This window comes from Bufo bufo, chromosome 11 (assembly GCF_905171765.1).
Source record: "Bufo bufo chromosome 11, aBufBuf1.1, whole genome shotgun sequence".
NCBI classification, from domain to species: Eukaryota; Metazoa; Chordata; class Amphibia; order Anura; family Bufonidae; genus Bufo; species Bufo bufo.
Genome location: NC_053399.1, coordinates 52,686,150 through 52,706,231, shown reverse-complemented (window position 1 = coordinate 52,706,231; position 20,082 = coordinate 52,686,150). Strand labels below are relative to the sequence as shown.

General features: G+C 43.7%; 1 protein-coding gene across 1 annotated transcript in view; it reads left to right on the top strand.

Annotated features, from left to right (window-relative positions):
• The window catches only part of CDIN1 (CDAN1 interacting nuclease 1), a 367,051-nt gene that overhangs the window by 66,526 nt on the left and 280,443 nt on the right, over positions 1-20,082 (top strand). The window contains exon 3 of the mRNA XM_040412470.1: positions 13,407-13,452. Within this exon, the coding sequence (XP_040268404.1) occupies positions 13,407-13,452 (46 nt within the window). The remainder of the gene's footprint in view (positions 1-13,406; positions 13,453-20,082) is intronic.

The following is a 20,082-nucleotide window of genomic DNA, read 5'->3' as shown; positions in this document are numbered from 1 at the left end:
TATTCCTATAGATGAGGAGAGGTTATAGCCATATGTAATACGTATTTGTCCAGGTCGGCCCTTGAGCTCCCCTTCTTTATATCCAGGCTGTCACTCACCAAGTCTCCGGTAGAGACAGCCCAGTAGTCCCAGGGGAATGCAGTGCTGACTCGATGTGCCGGAGGTTCAGTAGTGACGAGCAGTTGGTAGTGGCGGGCGGTCGGGCAACTGACTAAACTGGTGGAGACGGCAGAGCAGCAATTCCCGCCGTGCTCCCCACCAGTCAGCTCAACATCCAGGGCAGCAGTGCCGGAGTGCGTCACAGTATCGGAGGGAGGTGTGGTTCGGAGGACAGCACAGCACAGCGTCAGTGCTGCTACGCAACAGCAGACTGAGCGCTCACACGTCCTATTAAACATGCGTGCTGGCAGCATTTAGCTTCAATGACCGCCGCCCGCCCCACACTTCCTACTAGAGGGCGCCGCCTCACATTATTAACACTGGAGGTGCGTCTCTAGATAACAGCCTGCAATGTGACGGCCATTTTTCTGGGCATGTTTGCTTTATAAGATGCATTGACTTCTTCCTCCCATTTTGGGGGGGAAAAGTGCGTCTTATAAAGCGAAAAATACGGTAAATTATAATAAAAAAAAGACTTGGAGGAGAAGATGAGACACAGCTCACAGTAGTGAGCCAGCTCTACACATAATGGAATACAGCACCACATACCTCTTACTTCCAGTGACATCTCCTGTCATGTAGATCTTCTCTTTCCTCTTCTCCTCTGTTTGCCCCAGACCACCATGACAAATTCTTTTAGCCGCATCTCGACTCTATAGAGTTTGTTACACAGACACGTTAGATTTCTCATAATTGGGGTCATTTATCAAACTGGTGTTAAGTACAACTGGCTTAGGTGCCCTTAGCAACTAATCAGAGTCCACCTTTCATTTTCAAAAGGAGCTGTCTAAAATTAAAAGTGGAATCTGGTTGCTATGGGCAACTAAGCTAGTTCTACTTTACACCAGTTTGATAAATGACCCCCAAATGTCCCTATAGTCTCTACAGCAATTATAATGTCCCCTAGAGTACCCCCAGTAATAATAACATCCTATATAGTGCTCCAGGTAATAATGCCTGTATAGTGTCCCTGAGAAATAATGTCCCCTAATATGTCCTTGTAATAGAAATGCCCCTATAGTTCATACCCAATAGCAACATCCCCCACTCTACCCCCATATAGTAGTTTGCCCCCCCAGTATTAATTTCTCCACACTGCCCCCACAGTATTAATTCACCCCATGGTAGTAATTTTCCCCCTCAGTATTAATTGTCCCTCACACTGCCCCCACAGTATTAATTTCCCCCACACTAGTAATTTACCCCCACGTAGCCTAAAGCCTATAGTGGTGAACTGGGGGCAGGGAAGTATGCGCTCCCATGCTCCGCCGCAGTTTGCGGGCGTTTGGGTCGGCGCTGGGCCCCCCAGCGATGCCGAGCCCGGTGCTACAGACCCAAATGCCCCCAATTATAATCCGCCACTGCTCTGATTACTTTAACTTAGTGGTATTAGTTATTTTTTGTTTTTCGCTCCCCCCTTCCCATAGTCCTAACTTTTTTTATTTTTCCGTTTACATAGCCTTATGAGGGCTTATTTTTTGAGGGACAAGTTGTACTTTCTAATGGCATACCATGTAGTGGGAAGCAGAATTTTTTTTTTATTACACTGTACAGTATGTTGTAAAATTGACCTGTTATCTTCATTCTCCAGGTCAGTACGGTTCCAACGATACCACACTTGTATAATTTTTCTTGCGTTTTAATACTGAAAATAAATTAAAACCTTTTGAGGAAAAAAAATACATTTTATAACCATATTCTGACCCCTATAACTTTTTTGTAGTTATATGTACGGGGCTGTGTGAGGGCTAATTTTTTTGTGGGACGATCTTTTCTTTTCAGTGATACCAATTTGAAGTGTGTGCAACTTTTTGATCACTTTTATTAAAAAAATTATTGGGTAGTTGAAGTGACAGAAAATGGGTAAATTGGATGTTTTAAATTTTTTGCCCGTTACACCATTTGCCGTAAGCCCTTAATATTGTTATATTTTAATAGTATGGGCATTTTTTTTTTTTTTTTTGGTTAAGTATTTTTTTTTTTTAAGGAAATGATTTGAACGTTTGTTTTTTATTTTTTGATATTTGTAAAAAAAAAAATACTTTTTTTTAAAACTTTTTTTAAGTCACCTTGGGTGACAATAACTGGCAATCATTAGATTGCCCATTGTGTTCATTGATGTCTATATAGACATCATTGAACACTTAATTTGCACTATACTAATACAATGCTGCCACCTAGTGGCCTGTATTGGTTTAGTCCTGAAATAAGCTCCGAAGCCTGCTTGAGGGTTTGGGCTATTTCATAGATATAACAGGTTCCCCGATCTCAGTCAGGGAACGCTGTTACCGGAGTGGAAGTGCGCAACTTCCGCTTCCGGACTGCAAAAATGTCATGGTCACATTTGACCACGGCATCTGTAAAAAAGCCTTATGGCTGATCACATACATGTGCTGTGGGTCTCTGCTATTTAAAATAGCAGAAACCCGGCAGCTATGACGCCGGCTGCACGCGCGATCGGGCGCCATGTACGTCATCGGGCGTGAAAAGGTTAACCTTCTCTATTTATTGTTGTTTCTCCCACTATGCTATGCGGTTTATAGCTTCAGTTGGACTTGTGGTTAGCTTGTGTTCTCGGCTGAGTTCCTGGTGCTACGAAAGCTTCATTGAAGATGAGTGTTTCCTTTCCCTTTTGTATTTTGTTTATATATATATGTGTGTGTTGCCTTTCCCTGTTGTTTGTCATTAGGCCTGAGGGAAACTCCTGTTCGTCCTTCCCTTTGGAGGAACAGGTAGACTCAGTCCTGACATTAGTTCCAGGGTCTTATAGGATTCTAGATATCCGGTGTATGAACTTGCCTACCTTTGGGGGCTGTTCATACTGGTAGTCTGTCAGGACTGGAGTTAGGGTTTTCTCTATGAGGTGTCCATCTTCCTTCCCTAGTTTCCAGGCCTTATTCCGGTATCCCCTTTCCCTCCTATGCTCGGTGTGGTGTTTTCCTCCCACACACGAGTGTGACATTGACCCTACAGATCCACATTTTTATTAAATAGAATTTCACCTGCACCCACCTTGTTCCCTTCATGTTACAGACAGGCACAAGGTCAGTCATAATATGGCTGCAAGTTAGTGTTAATTTTATGGACCCAGTGGCAACAACATAATTCAGTTAGGTAGAACTACAGGGAATCCCAGTGTTAATAGTGTAATTAGTAGGAGGTTACACTAGGTTCACATCTGCAGTTCCTATAATAGAACAGAAAATGGAAGCCCGGGATCCAGGAATGGTGTCCGAGGAATCCCATTGACTATAATGGATCATTTGGGTTTTCATTAAAGGGGTTATGCCATGATTGATTGATTGAATGAAAATCAGACATCATATAGTACATGACAATCTCTTTCTAACAAAGCTAGAACAGCCCTGTACCTCACATGGATCCCGGAATCTCCCCATTCATTGCTCCAATTGCTCTGCTAGATTATTTTCACCCTGGCAGCACAAGTGGCGTGTCTTTCTGCTGCAGCCCAGGGGGCGTGTCCTTTCTGTGGCAGCCCAGAGGGCGTGTCCTTTCTGCTGCAGCTCTCTCCCTATAACTGCCACAGCTTCTAATAGAACATATGGCTGGTGGCAGTTCAAGATTTATACTGAGCACATTCGACCAGCTCAGTGAGATGGTCAAAAATATAAGGAAAATAACAAACAGCAGGTGGCGCTATAGAGATACATTTTATTGAATAACTCAGTGGCTATGATTTTTTTTTATTCAGATCCAGGTGCTGGTTTGAAAAATAAAGAACAGGGATCAGCAACCTTCGGCACTCCAGCTGCTGTGAAACTACAACTAACAGCATGCACACTTGCTGTTTTTGTAACTCCCATAGAAGAGAAATGTGTATTCTGGGAGTTGTAGTTTCAGAATAGCTGGAGTACCGGAGGTTGCTGATCCCCAATGTAGAATATGCTAAGTGACACAATCCTTTAAAGGGGTTGTCCCACACAAAAAATTGTTCAGTTTTAAAACCAGTACCTGGATCTAAATACTTTTGTAATTGCATGCAATTAAAAATTTTGCATAGCCACTGAGTCATTCAATAAAATCTATTTGTATAGCGCCACCTGCTGTTTTTTTTTCTTATTTCTTTGACCTGCTCACTGAGAAGGCCGCACGTGCTCAGTTTCATCCTTGAACTGCCTCCTGAGCTGTGATAGGGAGAGCTGAGACACGCCTCCTGAGCTGTGATAGGGAGAGCTGAGACACGCCTCCTGAGCTGTGATAGGGAGAGCTGAGACACGCCCACTTAGCTTCAGGAGCAAAGACACTCCCCTTCAGCTTGATATAAATCTTGCAGAGCAATGAATGGGGAGATCTCTGGATCCATGTGAGGCACAGGACCGGTTCTAGCTTTGTTAGAAAGAGATTGCCATGTACTATATGATTTCATACTATATGATGTCTGATTTAAATTTTTTATATTACTCATGGAATAACCCCTTTAGCATTTTGGCATTCTGCCTGACGAAATACTACTGCATGCATGTTCTCCAGCTGGTTCTGATTCTCTGCATGCCCTTCTTTTACCCGGTCTGTACCTGACATTTACAGTAGCCCAGCAGGTCAGCAGGACTTCTTCCACTGAAAGAATATGTATTGTGAAATTGCAGGATGTTACCCGTTGTGATGTAGTGTTCTTCAGTAGATGGATAGGGACAGTGTACTGGGGAGGCCGTAACAGTATTTTTGGGATGCGTCATATTGACTGTACTGACTAAATTGTAACTGTTCAAACTAAGCCCTAGTTTTTTCATCTGCCATATGAGAGGCTTTGAAATCTGTTTGGTTTGGCAGAGGACTGGTAATTAATCATAGTGAAATGGGCAGGTCTGATCCTAGTAACATTCATTAACTAGCCCTAATGTTCTCCAGGACATGTCATTTTTTTTTTTTGTAAATAAATGTTGATCACCATTGGCCTATTGCATTAGCATATGTACTTCTTGCTCTTTGTTAATATCATTAATACATTTGGGTAGTGTGAGCGTAGATCCTGTTCAGCTGGTTTTGCTTCCCAAGTCTCCCACTGTCCAACCACCATACATATTTATCTCAATACATTGCCACGCTCTGCTGCTCCTTTTGATGCGTGTCCCACACCAGGCTTGACAGAGCACTTATGCCCCCAAGAAGACAGTTCTGTACTCCTACGCACGTTTGACACATGGTTATGCTAAATACTGAAACAGCATGAGGCTCATGTCATTAGCGGTAATTAACTTAATGAAAGCCACCTGGCTTTAAAAAAATAATTAATTGGTTGTAAATAATAAACTTAGATATAATTTATAGGTTCTGCTATTTGGTTTAGCATACAGTCCCAACAGGCATAGTTTAAAAATACTCCTGAATCGTGGCACAGTCGTAAAATCTCGCCTCACGTAGAATACACAAGGCATAGATCCCTTTTATAGGCACGTGTGGCCACAATATCGTTCCATCGGTTTATTACCAGTTTTTTTTTTTTTTATACGGTGAAAGTCTATATATTGCTGCTCTCCCTGAATTCATTGGATGCTTGATGGCCCCAGAAGAGGTATCAGATGGGGCAGGTTCAGTACATATGCAGAGCCTGCTTTCCCAAAATAATTTGATGCCAGTTGGTACAATAAGAAGTATCATATAGGGTGGGTTCCCATCCAAAAGAGGTCACCTTGCTGTGGTGGATGGGCACAAATGATTATGATCCAAATATATTTGCTAAGTATCTCACATGTATTTATATAGTGAGTGTAGTTTTCGGGGCACATTTATTAAGACCAAGGTTTTAGACGCCGGTCTTAATAAAGGCTCTGTGCTGGTGGTGCATCCGTCAATGTTATGAAGAGGCGCACCTAAAATACGCCTAATTTAGGCGTATTTCAGATTAGTAAATGACCCCCTTAGTTCATATAGTCTGTGTTTGCAGAGTGCTGTTTCATTGTGTTTGATTATGTTCTGTATGTTGTCCTATTCATCTCTTAATGTGTGAGCCACAGTCATCTATATTAATGAATTACCATTAGGGTCACTACAAATATTAATTTGCACTGGCGTTTTTTTACTAGTTAAAAGAAAAAAAGTATGTTGAATTTTTGAAAAGAAGCCAGAAAAAAAAAAAACACCTAATGAACAAAAAAACGTCAGGATCAAAAAATGCTTGTGTGTCCTACGTTTTATATTTCCTGTAGACCTTCCGCTAACATATGTAGCTGTGTTTTTAGCCTGACAAAGCACCAAAAAAGGTAGACGCAAAGATTCTTACATATACCGCATAAGCACTCAAAAATGATAGCAAAAACCTTCAGTATGTGTGAAAACACCCAGTAGACTCTTCATACTACATCTGTAGTGTTTCTGAGGTTTTCATCACCCATAGGTAGCTATGTTAAAAACTTTTTGATATAGTTTTTACGTGTGTGTGTGTGTATGTATATATACACTCACCTAAAGAATTATTAGGAACACCTGTTCTATTTCTCATTAATGCAAATATCTAGTCAACCAATCACATGGCAGTTGCTTCAATGCATTTAGGGGGGTGGTCCTGGTCAAGACAATCTCCTGAACTCCAAACTGAATGTCAGAATGGGAAAGAAAGGTGATTTAAGCAATTTTGAGCGTGGCATGGTTGTTGGTGCCAGACGGGCCGGTCTGAGTATTTCACAATCTGCTCAGTTACTGGGATTTTCACGCACAACCATTTCTAGGGTTTACAAAGAATGGTGTGAAAAGGGAAAAACATCCAGTATGCGGCAGTCCTGTGGGCGAAAATGCCTTGTGGATGCTAGAGGTCAGAGGAGAATGGGCCGACTGATTCAAGCTGATAGAAGAGCAACGTTGACTGAAATAACCACTCGTTACAACCGAGGTATGCAGCAAAGCATTTGTGAAGCCACAACACGCACAACCTTGAGGCGGATGGCTACAACAGCAGAAGACCCCACCGGGTACCACTCATCTCCACTACAAATAGGAAAAAGAGGCTACAATTTGCACGAGCTCACCAAAATTGGACTGTTGAAGACTGGAAAAATGTTGCCTGGTCTGATGAGTCTCGATTTCTGTTGAGACATTCAAATGGTAGAGTCCGAATTTGGCGTAAACAGAATAGGAACATGTATCCATCCTCTGATGGCTACTTCCAGCCGGATAATGCACCATGTCACAAATGTCGAATCATTTCAAATTGGTTTCTTGAACATGACAATGAGTTCACTGTACTAAAATGGCCCCCACAGTCACCAGATCTCAACCCAATAGAGCAGGCATCCTCAAACTGCGGCCCTCCAGCTGTTGTAAAACTACAACTCCCACAATGCCCTGCTGTAGGCTGATACCTGTAGGCTGTTCAGGCATGCTGGGAGTTGTAGTTTTGCAACAGCTGGAGGGCCGCAGTTTGAGGATGCCTGCAATAGAGCATCTTTGGGATGTGGTGGAACGGGAGCTTCGTGCCCTGGATGTGTGTCCCTCAAATCTCCATCAACTGCAAGATGCTATCCTATCAATATGGGCCAACATTTCTAAAGAATGCTATCAGCACCTTGTTGAATCAATGCCACGTAGAATTAAGGCAGTTCTGAAGGCAAAAGGGGGTCCAACACCGTATTAGTATGGTGTTCCTAATAATTCTTTAGGTGAGTGTGTGTGTGTGTGTGTGTATATATATATATATATATATATATACATACATACACACATACACACACACACAAAAACACATACAATCCTCAAGTTTAACAGTGAAATTGCAAGAAGGACAAGCCATAAGGTTCTGCAAATCGAGGAAGTAGCAGGTGTCGATAATATCTGATGATCACATTTTCTTTTTTTTTTATCAATTGTCTTTTTATTGAGTATTTTCAAGAATAAACATGTACATATAATGGAAAAAAAAAAACATGACTTTGGAGTACATTATTCATGATATAAAGATACATCTAAGTGCACTTGAGCATAAGAATAACATACATCATGTTTATATGCATATATATCCTTACATTGAGCAAGTTTGAGAAAAAACATATATAATGGTCATGGATGAATATTACTATAGTGTTAGCCTATAGGCTATTAAAGTAGCAAAATTTCTATATTTGCAATAACTATGCAGAATTATATTAAATTTACTGTAATACAGATTTGGACATACAGGGGGGAGTGACAAGACTAGATACATTAGGGTTAGGATGAGTGGGGTAAGGTGTAAACTTTGTCAGTTTGAGACATCAAAAACCATGTCCCATTGCTTCCATACTCGGTCAAATCTATCTATCGAGGCAAGCAGCGTAGCCGACATTTATTCGAAGAGTCTGACTTCTAACACACTACTTATGAGTTCAGCTCGTGACGGGCAATCTGTCCTTTTCCAAAATCTTGCTAGCAAACGCCTAGCAGCAGTCAAGATGTATAACATCAACCTTAGTAGATGCTTCTTCAAAGGAATATGTGGCATGTTCAGTAAATATATGTAAGGATCTAAGGGGAACCTTACTTCAAATAAGCTATATAGAACTTCCTGCACCATAGTCCAGAATGGGGTTAGAATGCGGCATTCCCAGAAGATATGAATATGTGAACCCTCCTCCGTACTGCATCTCCAGCAACAATCCGAAATATCAGAACTAAACTTATGTAGTAATTGTGGAGTGTGGTACCAGAACATCATTATTTTGTAAGTGTTTTCCCTATGAATAGCACAAGTTGATGTCATCGCAGCTCTCTGCCAGATTAACCTCCAGTCATCCACTGAAACTGAACGGCGTAAGAGCAATTCCCACTTAGACATGTACGAATGGCGGATGATGATCACATTTTCAAGCACCTAGCTCCAATCTTTGGTATGGGGGAGGGTCATAAAAACCAGATTGAAAGCGAAGGGAGTTATTTATTAAGACCGGTGTTTTAGACAACGGTCTTAATAAGGCCCTGTGCTGGCGGTAGATCCGCCAAAGTTATGTAAAGGCGCTGACCTCTGCATAACTTTGGTAGATCCACCTCTGGTTCTAAAACAGGCATAGAAAATGATGAATGAGACTGGCCTGCCTGCCCACTCCACACTACCTTTTTTAGACCTGGCTTGAGCGGAGAAAAGTCGCAGATCGTGGCACAAATAACCTTTGCGCCGGAAATACACCTAATATAGAAGTTTTTATGGTTAGTAAATGACCCCCAAAGTTTATCAACCACATGAAACCTCAAAAAATCTGATCGTCACGTGGGATGATTGTGCGATTCCTCCTGTTTTTTTTTTTTTTTACTAGATTCCTCTGTGTGGAACCTGTCCTCTCTCCCTGCTATACCATACAGTAAAAAAACTGTTTCTCTGACAGAGGTCAATAGAACATTCTTTAGGACTCCGTCGGGTAAATATACACTGCAGGGAAAAGACCCCAGTTGTTAAAGAAAAATGAAAAATGTTAATAATTGTGTACAGGAAAACAAAGTCAACTCTTTTGCTCCTGTTACTCCATAACTTAAACTTTTTTTTTTCCACTATCAAGTTTCCAATTTTTTGTTTTATGATGCTTTAATATAATAAAAGTTGAGTTAGGGTGACTTCACACGTGGCAGATTTTTTGCAGAAAATGTCTGTGACTGAAAATCATTTCTGTTCATCTGAATGGAGTTTTGGTGGGAATTACATGGATTTCTGCAAGCTCCATTTGGGTGAATTTTCATGTGAAGGCACCCTTCTATTAAGAATTTTAGCTTGAAGGCGGTTTTCAGGGCTTTTAATGTTGATGACTTATCCTAAGGATAGGTAATCAATATCAGATTGGCGGGGGTCCGACACCCGGAACCCCACTGATGAGCTGTATGAAGGAAAGAGGCGCGCAGTGTGCGCGAGCCGTCTCCCTTCCTGCTCGCCAAGGACATAGCAGCAGTGAGCAGGAAGAGAGACAGGAGACGGCAGGCATTCACAGCGCGTGCCTTTTCTTCATACAGCCGATAGGCGGTGGGTGGCGGGTGTTGGACCCCGCCGATTTAAAATTGATGACCTATCCTGAGAATAGGTCATCAATATTAAAAGCCCAGAGAACCCCTTTACTATACCTAGCACCACATAGTTTAGACTACAGTGTCAGTGCCAAGTGGTAGTGATGGTGTAGCAGTGATACCATCTTTACCCTGGTGCCCAGTAGCATGGTTAGGATGTGTTTACATAACAATTCTTGTTGAGTCCTTTACTACAAATGGCAGGAAAATATTTTTACAGATTCATTTTGTGAAAAAATGCACCAACCAAAAAACCATAACCACTTAACATAAAATGAACATTACAATTACCATGGAAATGAACATAACCTCATAGTGCGAGTATTCAGTGCCAGGCATTCAAGATTGAGCTCTTCTTGAGCAAAGCACTAGTGATGGTTCTCTGTATTTATCGACTACTCCCTCATGTTACAAGCTCTCTCATCCCTCAGCTTCAGAGACTTTTCCTTCTCCTGGTTCTTCTCTTCTCTCTTTTCCAAAGAAGCTGTGAAAAATGAAAGGTGGAATCTGATTGGTTGCTATGGGCAACTAAGCCAGTTCTACTTTACACCAGTTTGATAATGTCTCCCCCACAGTGTCTCCCACTCACACACCGCTTCCTTATCTCACCCTCTCTCTTTCGGTGTCTCTCAAGGCTCTGTCCTGGGACCCCTACTCTTCTTCCTTTATACCTTTGGCCTGAAACAGCTCAAAGATTCCAATGACGTTCCATACCACATCTATACTGCTGACACTCAGAGTTACTTCTCTAGACCAGATGTCACTTCTCTGCTCTGCAGAATTCCAGCATGTCTTTCAGCAAATCTGCCTTCTTTTCATCCTACTTTCTAACTCAGCATGCGTCCCCCATGTTCTGGAACTCGCTACCCCAGCACGTCCTCCACTGTTCAAACTTTCAAAAGCTACCTGAGAACCCACCTCTTCGAGAAAGCCTACCACATACAATAACCCTACTGTTACTAGACAGCTATATGAGCAACTTCTACCCTCCCCTGCTGTCTCCTTCCCTTGCAGGTTGTAAGCCTCGCGGGCAGTGTCCTCCTCCTCTGACCACTCTGTCACATGCTTCTTGTACATGTTTTGTTTTATGTATATATATACAGCACCCTGGAATTAAAGGGGTTATCCCATCTTAGACAATGGGGGCATATCGCTAGGATATGCCCCCATTGTCTGATAGGTGCGGGTCCCACCTCTGGGACCCGCACCTACAAGTAGAACGGAGCGGAGAAAGTTGAGGAGGGCACACTGCGCATGCGCAGCCGCCCTCCATTCATTTCTATGGAGCCGCCGAAAATAGCTCGTCTATTTCCTTCGGTCCCATAGAAATGAATGGGAGTGGTGGCCGCGCATGCACGGTGCTCTCCCATTCACTTCAATGGGAGAGGCAGGGAGCTGCGCCTGGTTGTGGACGGAGCCGGGGTCCAGCCACAACTCTCCCCGGCTCCGTTCTCCTAGTAGGTGCGGGTCCCGCACCTATCAGAAAATGGGGGCATATCCTAGCGATATGCCCCCATTGTCTAAGATGGGATAACCCCTTTAAGGGTGCTTTAAAATGTAAAATACAACACTGGGGTGCTAGGCTTGAATTTGACCAAGGACAACATCTGCATGGAGTTTGCATGTTCTCCCAGTGGTTTTCCTCCGGGTTCTCCGCTTTCCTCCCACACTCACCCACACATAATGATAGGGAACTTAGATGATTGTGATCTCCATTGAGGACAATGAGTGGTGATAATGTCTGTACAACGCTGCGGTCAGCGCTATGTAGGTGCGTAAAATGAATAAAAGTAAATCAAATTTGGCCTTCTAGTCATAAGTATGACTCAATATGAAAGGTATTTATTTGTACACTTTTATAGACCCCCGTTGTTCGGCACAATCACTTTTAATGATCACATTGAGACACTGCTGTATGATAACCAGTTTATGACTCCTGAGACGTCCTACTACGTAGTTCGTATTCTTTCAGGTTGACCACATAGAAGATCCCAGGGGGCTTCATGTTCTTTCTTGGAATTTTACAAACTGAAGAAGTGCTCCTTTGAAGTGGTTTAAGTGGTAATTTCATTTTTTTTTTTATCTGTGCACAGAGGAATAAAACTTGTGGAAGAAGATAATTAATCCTATATTGCATAGCTTCATTGTTGTGTTTGCCTATTGAAATGCCTCTAGAAAGAAAGGAAGCGTAAGACGAAAGAAAAACACAATATGCTAATGATTCTCCCCGTACAGTAAAGGCAGATTTATTGGAAATGTAATTTGTGCAAGCTGTGTCCAGTAGGAAAATAGATCAGAAGTAATGAATTGTGTTTTAAGACGGGGTGAGGTGTAGATATCCACAGAGGGCAATTGAGCCGAGGCCGTAACAGTCGTTCTTATTGATCAGCGAGTTGGAGGCTGCACAAAGTGTCCCGTGTCTGCCTGGTAACACTTTAGGTGCCAGAGCGGGTTAGCTCAGCCTTGGCAGATATGGTGGACTCTCTCTGTACGGCCAGAAGAGTTAACCATGAAATATGAGGGAGAAATGAGATACAGGTTGAGAGGAAATCCCTGTTGGAGGAGCTGCTTCATTGCCAGGTGCTTGACAACAGAGTCGACTACTGGATGGATGAAGGGAAGGGAAAGAAGCCCTCCTGCTGGGAAAGTTTCTATTTTCAAAGTGCTGTCGGTTTCAGTGGGAATGTTAGAGTCCCATATGCTGCTACTGACATTGAGTTAAGCCCCCTCCGTCTCTCCCTCCTAGCATGCTACCCTTTAATAAGACACAGCTACCAAAGAGGTTTCCCTCACTGCTCACAAAATGAATTTCAATATGTTGCCAATGAGCTAAGCGGCATGTTCCCAACTGCTAATGGATCTGAATTTCCATCCATTATTAATAGGAAGTGTACTCTGTTTTCTTTTCTGCCCCCCTCCTCCCTCTCGCTCCTTGTGTTTTACCAGCAGGACATGCCACTAATACAGCTTTGTGGGCCTGGAAAGTGAAAAAGGATCCTGCCAAAACACCAACCTGCTGTACTCCTCGCTGTTCCTTGCCTTCCTACCACATTTCTTCGAAGTTTTCTGCTCCTTGCTCTTCATCCCCTCTCCCAGGTTCCTTGACCCAGGCTTTGTCTGAGGTGTCGGTCTGGAACAAGTTTTCCGCACTTGTTTTCGTGTTCTCTTAGATTACAGGGCAGCGGGGCCTACCTTTGAAACTGACTAGCCTTTTGTCGTCCCCCCCCATGCACTCCAGTAATTAACTTTGTCCATCTTTTATTTTCTTGCAGTCAATCGCAGTCCACTCTGCTGAGCATCTTCTCCCAGGAGTACCAGGTTAGAAGTTTCCTCTTTTGTGAAGCTTGACAGGTGCTTAATTGAATGATGAATGTCCCTTTATTTCTTTGTAATTGAACTGCCAGCCCGGTGATTGGTTTGGAAGATGTAAACCCCTCCGCCTCCCTCCCGTCCGCACTACCCCCTCCCCTTATCAAGCGTTGCTTGATCCTGAGTGGATGGCTGCCAAGCTTTACCCATCCATCTGTCTAATAACATCTATCCTTTGCTTATTTGGTGGACCCGTAATAAATTATGCTAAACCATTATTATTCTGACAATAATAATTTCCCTGCGTTGCACGGTTCTGTGTGCTAAATGTTTGCTGACTTGCACTGTCAGGGCTACTTTCCCTCGCTGACAGAGATTATGATAAACGACCCTCTCTTGGACTGGCAGAAGGCAAGAGAGGCAGAAAATGGAGTCATTTATCATCCTGTGACGGGTGTCACTCATATGGCAGCTCTCCAAGGAACCGTCAATGTTTTCCTTTCCCTTTTTTCCCCACTCCTCTGTGTGTATACTGTGTGTGTGTGTGTGCATATATATATATATATATTAGACGTTTTATATACTGTATATATGTGTGTTGTGTATTTTGTCAATTTATGGTTGTGTTGCATCTTCAGTTTGTGTGTGTAATATATTATCATTTTATATATAATTTTTATATATTGTAATGTACATATATGTGTATATATATATATATATATAATGTTTATTTTTTATATATATGTGTATATATATATATATATATATATATATACACACACGTATATATTATATTTTAGCAATCATTACCTTGTCTTGTCAGAAGGCGCACTATGCTATTAACGTGGCATGCTGTTACAGTAGTAAGTCTATTGTGTCTTGCTCAATATACTATATATATATATCTCACACATACAGAGAGAGAGTGTTTGTATGTGTATTTAATTAAATATTACTCTTTTCAATGTGTTGAGAGGGACATGAATCGTTGAACCGGTTTAGGGGAACCGCAGCCATGAAGTATAATTATCAAACCAGTCATAGAATTGAATTTAATGCACTTACATAACCAGATACACTAGACCAGGGATGTCAAACTCATGGCCCTCCAGCTGTTGCAAAACTACAACTTCCATCATTCCCACACAGCCTACAGCTATCAGGGCATCCTGGCAGTTGTAGTTTTGTAACAGCTGGAGGTCTATAAGTTTGACATCCCTGCACTAGACTATCTCTGCCAGAGAGTTTGTGGGAGCCAGTAGAAACTGTGCTCACCCTGGTGCCACACATAGATTTCTGTGCTCACCCTGGTTCCACACATAGATTTCTGTGCTCACCCTGGTTCCACACATAGATTTCTGTGCTCACCCTGGTGCCAAACATAGAATTTCTGTGCTCCCCCTGGTGCCAAACATAGAATTTCTGTGCTCACCCTAGTGCCACACATAGATTTCTGTGCTCACACTGGTGCCACACACAGATTTCTGTGCTTATACTGGTGCCAAACATAGAATTTCTGTGCTCACCCTAGTGCCACACATAGATTTCTGTGCTCACACTGGTGCCACACACAGATTTCTGTGCTTATACTGGTGCCACACAGAGATTTCTGTGCTCACCCTGGTGCCACACATAGAATTTCTGTGCTCCCCCTGGTGCCACACACAGATTTCTGTGCTCACCCTGGTGCCACACATAGATTTCTGTGCTTCCCCTGGTGCCACACATAGGTTTGCCTAGTAACTAGAAAATGACAGCCATTGGGGAAATTTCTGTGTTCACCCTGGTGCCACACACAGATTTCTGTGCTCACCCTGGTGCCACACACAGATTTCTGTGCTCACCCTGGTGCCACACACAGATTTCTGTGCTCACCCTGGTGCCACACACAGATTTCTGTGCTCACCCTGGTGCCACACACAGATTTCTGTGCTCACCCTGGTGCCACACATAGATTTCTGTGCTCACCATGGTGCCACAAACAGATTTCTGTGCTCACCCTGGTGCCACACATAGATTTCTGTGCTCACCATGGTGCCACAAACAGATTTCAGTGCTCACCATGGTGCCACACATAGATTTCCCTAGTAACTAGAAAATTACAGTCATTGGGGAAATTTCAAAATTGCCTTTTCTAGCCGGACCGCTCTCTCCTGACACTGCCATTAGTAAACCTATTGTTATTCTGTTTGTTTGCCGCGCAGTGCGAGTGCATCTCAGGCTCTAAGGCTGATGCCTTGCTTCAAGAAATTGAGATTAAATTACCGCACTGGACAATATATGTAAAAAAAGCAAAAACTATCACATTAACTGGGGAAATTAACATTTCTTTTGTGAAGCATTTAAAATACATCAGAAGTTAGAGCTTGTCACCAGATTCTCAGTGAGATGTCTTCTACCAAAGAAATTTGTAGATGTGGACAGTAGACTTCCATGGACTTCACAGAGATCTACAGGGGATGATATCCTCAATAACGTTTTGCTGGAATCAGCAAATCACTCCTTCACAATCCCTGCTGAATGTGCATGCTTCTCATAGAGATGCTTCATGCATAGTTATTTCAGTCCAGCCTATTACCCAGCACTGCTGATCCGAGAAGTGGTTTCCAGTTGTTTTCCCAGTCAACAAATCACAGTTACAACAGATCCATGGATCCCATCTTCGCAGGATATTCTATCCTTCTAGGAAGGCATCCAGAGCCATGACCCATCACAACGTCCTGCGGCACCAGAGATCCATAGTCTCTCGGCCCTTACAACAGTGGGTGATGGTGAAAGCTTTTTTATATAATGGAGGACATTTGCTAATCATATTGTGCCAGAATTTTGGTGTAAAAGGCGCTAAAAAAATTATATATTTTGATTTGCACCAAATATATCAACTGTTTTCTCCTTTATTTTTTGCCAGAAAAAATTAAACCGGCCAGAAAAGTGTTTTAATTGTCAAAGTCAGTGAAGCTAACAAATTATTACTCCCCCACTGGAATTAATCTCCTTTCCCTTAATATGTATGACCACTGCTCCACTCACTTCTGTGGTGACTGATGGACATAGCCACGAGTTGTTCTGGTCCCTGCAGATTTAGAGACAACTCATGATTGCTGGGGGTCCCAACAGACAGCCCCTTGTGCATTGTCACCTACCCTGTGGGTAGGGGAGATATGTATAAATGTTTGTAGATCAATCCCTATAAGGGCACGGTGCTGGAATATAGAGGATCTGTACAAGGTCTTAGGGTACAGTTACACCTGGTGGTAAGGGCCACACTACAAGAAGATTAGTGAGATATACTTTCTGCAGTGGTCTTGGTGTTTTGTTAAAGAAACCATCAAAGGAATTTTTTTTCTACAACTGTGGTTTTTACACTTGGTTTTCGAAGGTGCCGGTTTCTCCATTAAAGCCACTGGAGAAAACCACAGCCAATAGCTGCAGGCTCTGGCTTTAATGGGGGTTTACCACCACGACAGACCCCTTTAATTAGAATCTTTCTCCTCACGTGTCTAGACATGTCTCCTGTATTCCCCATTTAAGGCTAGTTTCACACTAGCAGCAAGGAACTCCGGCAGGCTCTTCTGGCGGGTGAACAGCCTTTCGTATCCGTGCTGCCACTAGTGCACGCGTGCTCCCGGACTACCGCTCCGGCCCCATTGACTATAATGGGGGCAGACCGGAGTTTCGGCGGCAGCACAGCAAACATACCGAGAGGAGGCCGGAATAAAAGTACGACAGCAGCACTGATTGGACAGTGTCAGATAATGTAGGAACTAGGGTTGCACCAGGTATCGATGTATCGATACCCGAATGATACTTTCAGACTCAGATTGATACGATACTGGGTCTTACTATTTACTGATCAGTTAAAGATCATGGCACGCGCCGCTCTCAGTGTGCGCCATGTTCTCTTCACTAGCACAGTGGAGAAGGAGGGAGTCCCTCCCTCCCCACTGTGACGCGGCTGTCTCTGCCACCATTGGGGAGATAGCAGGGAGGAGGAGGGGAGGGACTGCGCCACCAATGAATGTAAAACACATTAATTCAAGTGTAGGCAGCAGGTGCCGGCAGCGGTATCACGTACCCGGCACCCGGCCTCAATAACAGGACGTGAACGTGAACCATGGCAATTAACACAGTGCGCCCCCCTTCCCCCCAGTATTACAAATTATAACCATTGGTGGTGCAGTGCAGCCCTCCCAGTATTAGTTGGTGGTGCAGTGGCCACAGGCGCACTGCCGCCCCCCATTGTTAAATTCTTTGGTGGTAGTGGCCACAGGGTCCCTACGCCCCCTCTTCATTGATGGCAGTGGCAGTTCCGATCGGAGCCCCAGCAGTGTAATCGTGGGGCTCCAATCAGTTACCATGGCAGCCAGGACGCTACTGAAGCCCTGGCTGCCATGGTAAGCTCCCTGCTGCTGTATGCAGAAAGCTCAGGGCAGCAGGGAGAGTGTAAAGTCCTATTCACCCTAACAGAGCTCTATCAGGGTGAATAGGACAAGGGTTCTAGCCCCTAAGGGGGGTAATAGTAAATAAAAAAATAAAAAATAAATCGTTTAAAAAACACCAAAATACTAAAAGTTTAAATCGCCCCCTTTCCCAATTTTAAATATAAAATTTACAAACAAAAAATAAACATATTACATATCGCCACGCCCGAAAAAGTGTGAACTGTTAAAATTTTTAAAAATATTTCCTATGCGTTGAACGCCGTAACAGAGAAAAAATCAAAACCGCGCGATTCACAATTTTTTGTCACCTTGTCCCCCCAAAAAATAGGATAGGACTGTTCTATTATGGGCCGGACGTTCCATAAAATATACTTTTTTTTAGTGTTTTTATTTATTTTTTGCTTGGTATTGAATGGTATCGAGTATCGCAATACTTTTTTATGGTATCGAAATCGAATCAAAATTTCGGTATCGTGACAACCCTAGTAGGGACACCCTCCAGTTGGTAAAACCCTTATTTATCTTAAGGCATTTTACCGAATCCATTATTCAGATACCTTAAAGTGGTTTTCTAGGATTTAAATATTAATAACCTCATCATAGGTCATCAGTATTAGGCCTCATGCACATGACAGTATTTTTTCACGGTCCGCAAAACGGGGTTCCGTTGGTCCGTGATCCGTGACCGTTTTTTCGTCCGTGGGTCTTCCTTGATTTTTGGAGGATCCACGGACATGAAAAAAAAGTCGTTTTGGTGTCCGCCTGGCCGTGCGGAGCCAAACGGATCCGTCCTGACTTACAATGCAAGTCAATGTGGACGCATCCGTTTGACGTTGACACAATATGGTGCAATTGCAAACGGATCCGTCCCCCATTGACTTTCAATGTAAAGTCAGGAGTTAATATACCATAAGATCAGAGTTTTCTCCAATCCGATGGTATATTTTAACTTGAAGCGTCCCCATCACCATGGGAACGCCTCTATGTTAGAATATACCATCGGATTTGAGTTAGATCGTGAAACTCATATCCGACAGTTCCCATAGTGATGGGGACGCTTCAAGTTAGAATATCCTACGAACTGTGTACATGACTGCCCCCTGCTGCCTGGCAGCACCCGATCTTTTACAGGGGGCTGTGATCTGCACAATTAACCCCTCAGGTGCCACACCTAAAGGGTTAATTGTGCGTATCATAGCCCCCTGTAAGAGATCAGGTGCTGCCAGGCAGGAGGGGGCAGACCCCCTCCCTCCCCAATATTATATTTATTGGTGGCCAGTGCGGCCTCCCCTCTCCCCCCCTTCCTTGTTAAAATCACGTTCCGAATCCCCCATCATTGGTGGCCAGTGCGGCCTCACATCTCCCCTCCCCCCCCCCCCCCCCCCCCCCCCAAGTTAAAATCACGTTCCCCCATCATTGGTGGCAGTGGAGAGTTCCGATCGGAGTCCAAGTTTAATCGCTGGGGCTCCGATCGGTAACCATGGAAACCAGGACGCTACTGCAGTCCTGGTTGCCATGGTTACTTAGCAATTTTTAGAAGCATTATACTTACCTGCGAGCTGCGATGTCTGTGACCGGCCGGGCGCTCCTCCTACTGGTAAGTGACAAGGGGGGGGGGGGGGAAGGGTAGATGTGTGGCCACCAATGATGGGGGATTCGAAACGTGATTTTTAACAAGGGGGGGGGGGTTGTGAGGCCGCACTGGCCACCAATGATGGGGGATTCGAAACGTGATTTTAACTGGGGGGGGCGGATGTGAGGCCGCACTGGCCACCAATGATGGGGGATTCGAAACGTGATTAGTACTGGGGGGGGGGGGAGAGGGGAGGCCGCACTGGCCACCAATGAATATAATATTGGGGAGGGAGGGGGTCTGCCCCCTCCTGCCTGGCAGCACCTGATCTCTTACAGGGGGCTATGATACGCACAATTAACCCTTTAGGTGCGGCACCTGAGGGGTTAATTGTGCGGATCACAGCCCCCTGTAAAAGATCGGGTGCTGCCGGGCAGCAGGGGGCAGTCATGTACACAGTTCTCAGTATATCACTATGGGAACGCCTCTGTGTTAGAATATACTGTCGAAAACTCATATCTGAAAAAGCTTTTATGCAGACGGATCTGCGATCCGTCTGTGTGAAAGTTGCCAACGGACGCGGATGCCAATCTTGTGTGCATCCGTGTTTTTTCACGGAACCAT